Below are 1,009 nucleotides of genomic sequence, written 5' to 3'. Positions count from 1 at the left end.
GTGTATATAATAATCCGGCCACTCGGTGTATATAATAATCCGGCCACTCGGTGTATATAATAATCCGGCCACTCGGTGTATCTAATAATCCGGCCACTCGGTGTATATAATAATCCGCCCACTCGGTGTATATAATAATCCGGCCACTCGGTGTATCTAATAATCCGCCCACTCGGTGTATATAATAATCCGGCCACTCCGTGTATACGGGGAATATATAGCGTGAGGATCCTCACTGTAAAAAGGTTCCCAGCCTCCACCCAGTCATGTGACTCCTCTTTCCGTCCACAGGGTAAGCTCCGCCTCCTGGTACTTCCTCAACGTCTTTGGCTTAAGAAGCATCTACTCGCTGATCCTTGGGCAGGATAACGGTGAGAAAAGCTACCTGTCTCCCGACTGCCCCTCCCCTTTACCTGTCTCCCGACTGCCCCTCCCCTTTACCTGTCTCCCGACTGCCCCTCCCCTTTACCTGTCTCCCGACTGCCCCTCCCCTTTACCTGTCTCCCGACTGCCCCTCCCCTTTACCTGTCTCCCGACTGCCCCTCCCCTTTACCTGTCTCCCGACTGCCCCTCCCCTTTACCTGTCTCCCGACTGCCCCTCCCCTTTACCTGTCTCCCGACTGCCCCTCCCCTTCACCCATTTTAGGAAGTCAGCAATGGCGGCCTCCCTTTAATAATTTGTGTCTGCGATGTCACAGCTGCTGACCAATCACGCGTCATGCAGGAGCAGATGACCGGCGCTGCCATGGCGATGCCGGCCGATACCAACAAAGCTTTTAAGGTAAAATCACAACACTCCCCATCATCCACCTCACCCCGTATACTACACTCCCCATCATCCACCTCACCCCGTATACTCTACACCCCATCATCCACCTCACCCCGTATACTACACTCCCCAACCTCACCCCATATACTACACTCCCCATCATCCACCTCACCCCGTATACTACACTCCCCATCATCCACCTCACCGCGTATACTCCACTCCCCATCATCCACCTCACCC

General features: G+C 54.1%; 1 protein-coding gene across 1 annotated transcript in view; it reads left to right on the top strand.

Moving 5' to 3' along the window:
* LOC108803482 (ER membrane protein complex subunit 3-like) overlaps nt 1-1,009 on the top strand; it is an 11,077-nt gene that overhangs the window by 9,159 nt on the left and 909 nt on the right. Inside the window, exons 9-10 of the mRNA XM_018575324.1 lie at nt 292-371; nt 699-781. Of these exons, the coding sequence (XP_018430826.1) occupies nt 292-371; nt 699-781 (163 nt within the window). The remainder of the gene's footprint in view (nt 1-291; nt 372-698; nt 782-1,009) is intronic.

The sequence above is a fragment of the Nanorana parkeri genome, unplaced genomic scaffold (assembly GCF_000935625.1).
Source record: "Nanorana parkeri isolate BGI_ZX_2015 unplaced genomic scaffold, ASM93562v1 scaffold3789, whole genome shotgun sequence".
In the NCBI taxonomy this organism is placed as follows: Eukaryota; Metazoa; Chordata; class Amphibia; order Anura; family Dicroglossidae; genus Nanorana; species Nanorana parkeri.
This window is presented reverse-complemented; position numbering and strand designations above follow the sequence as displayed.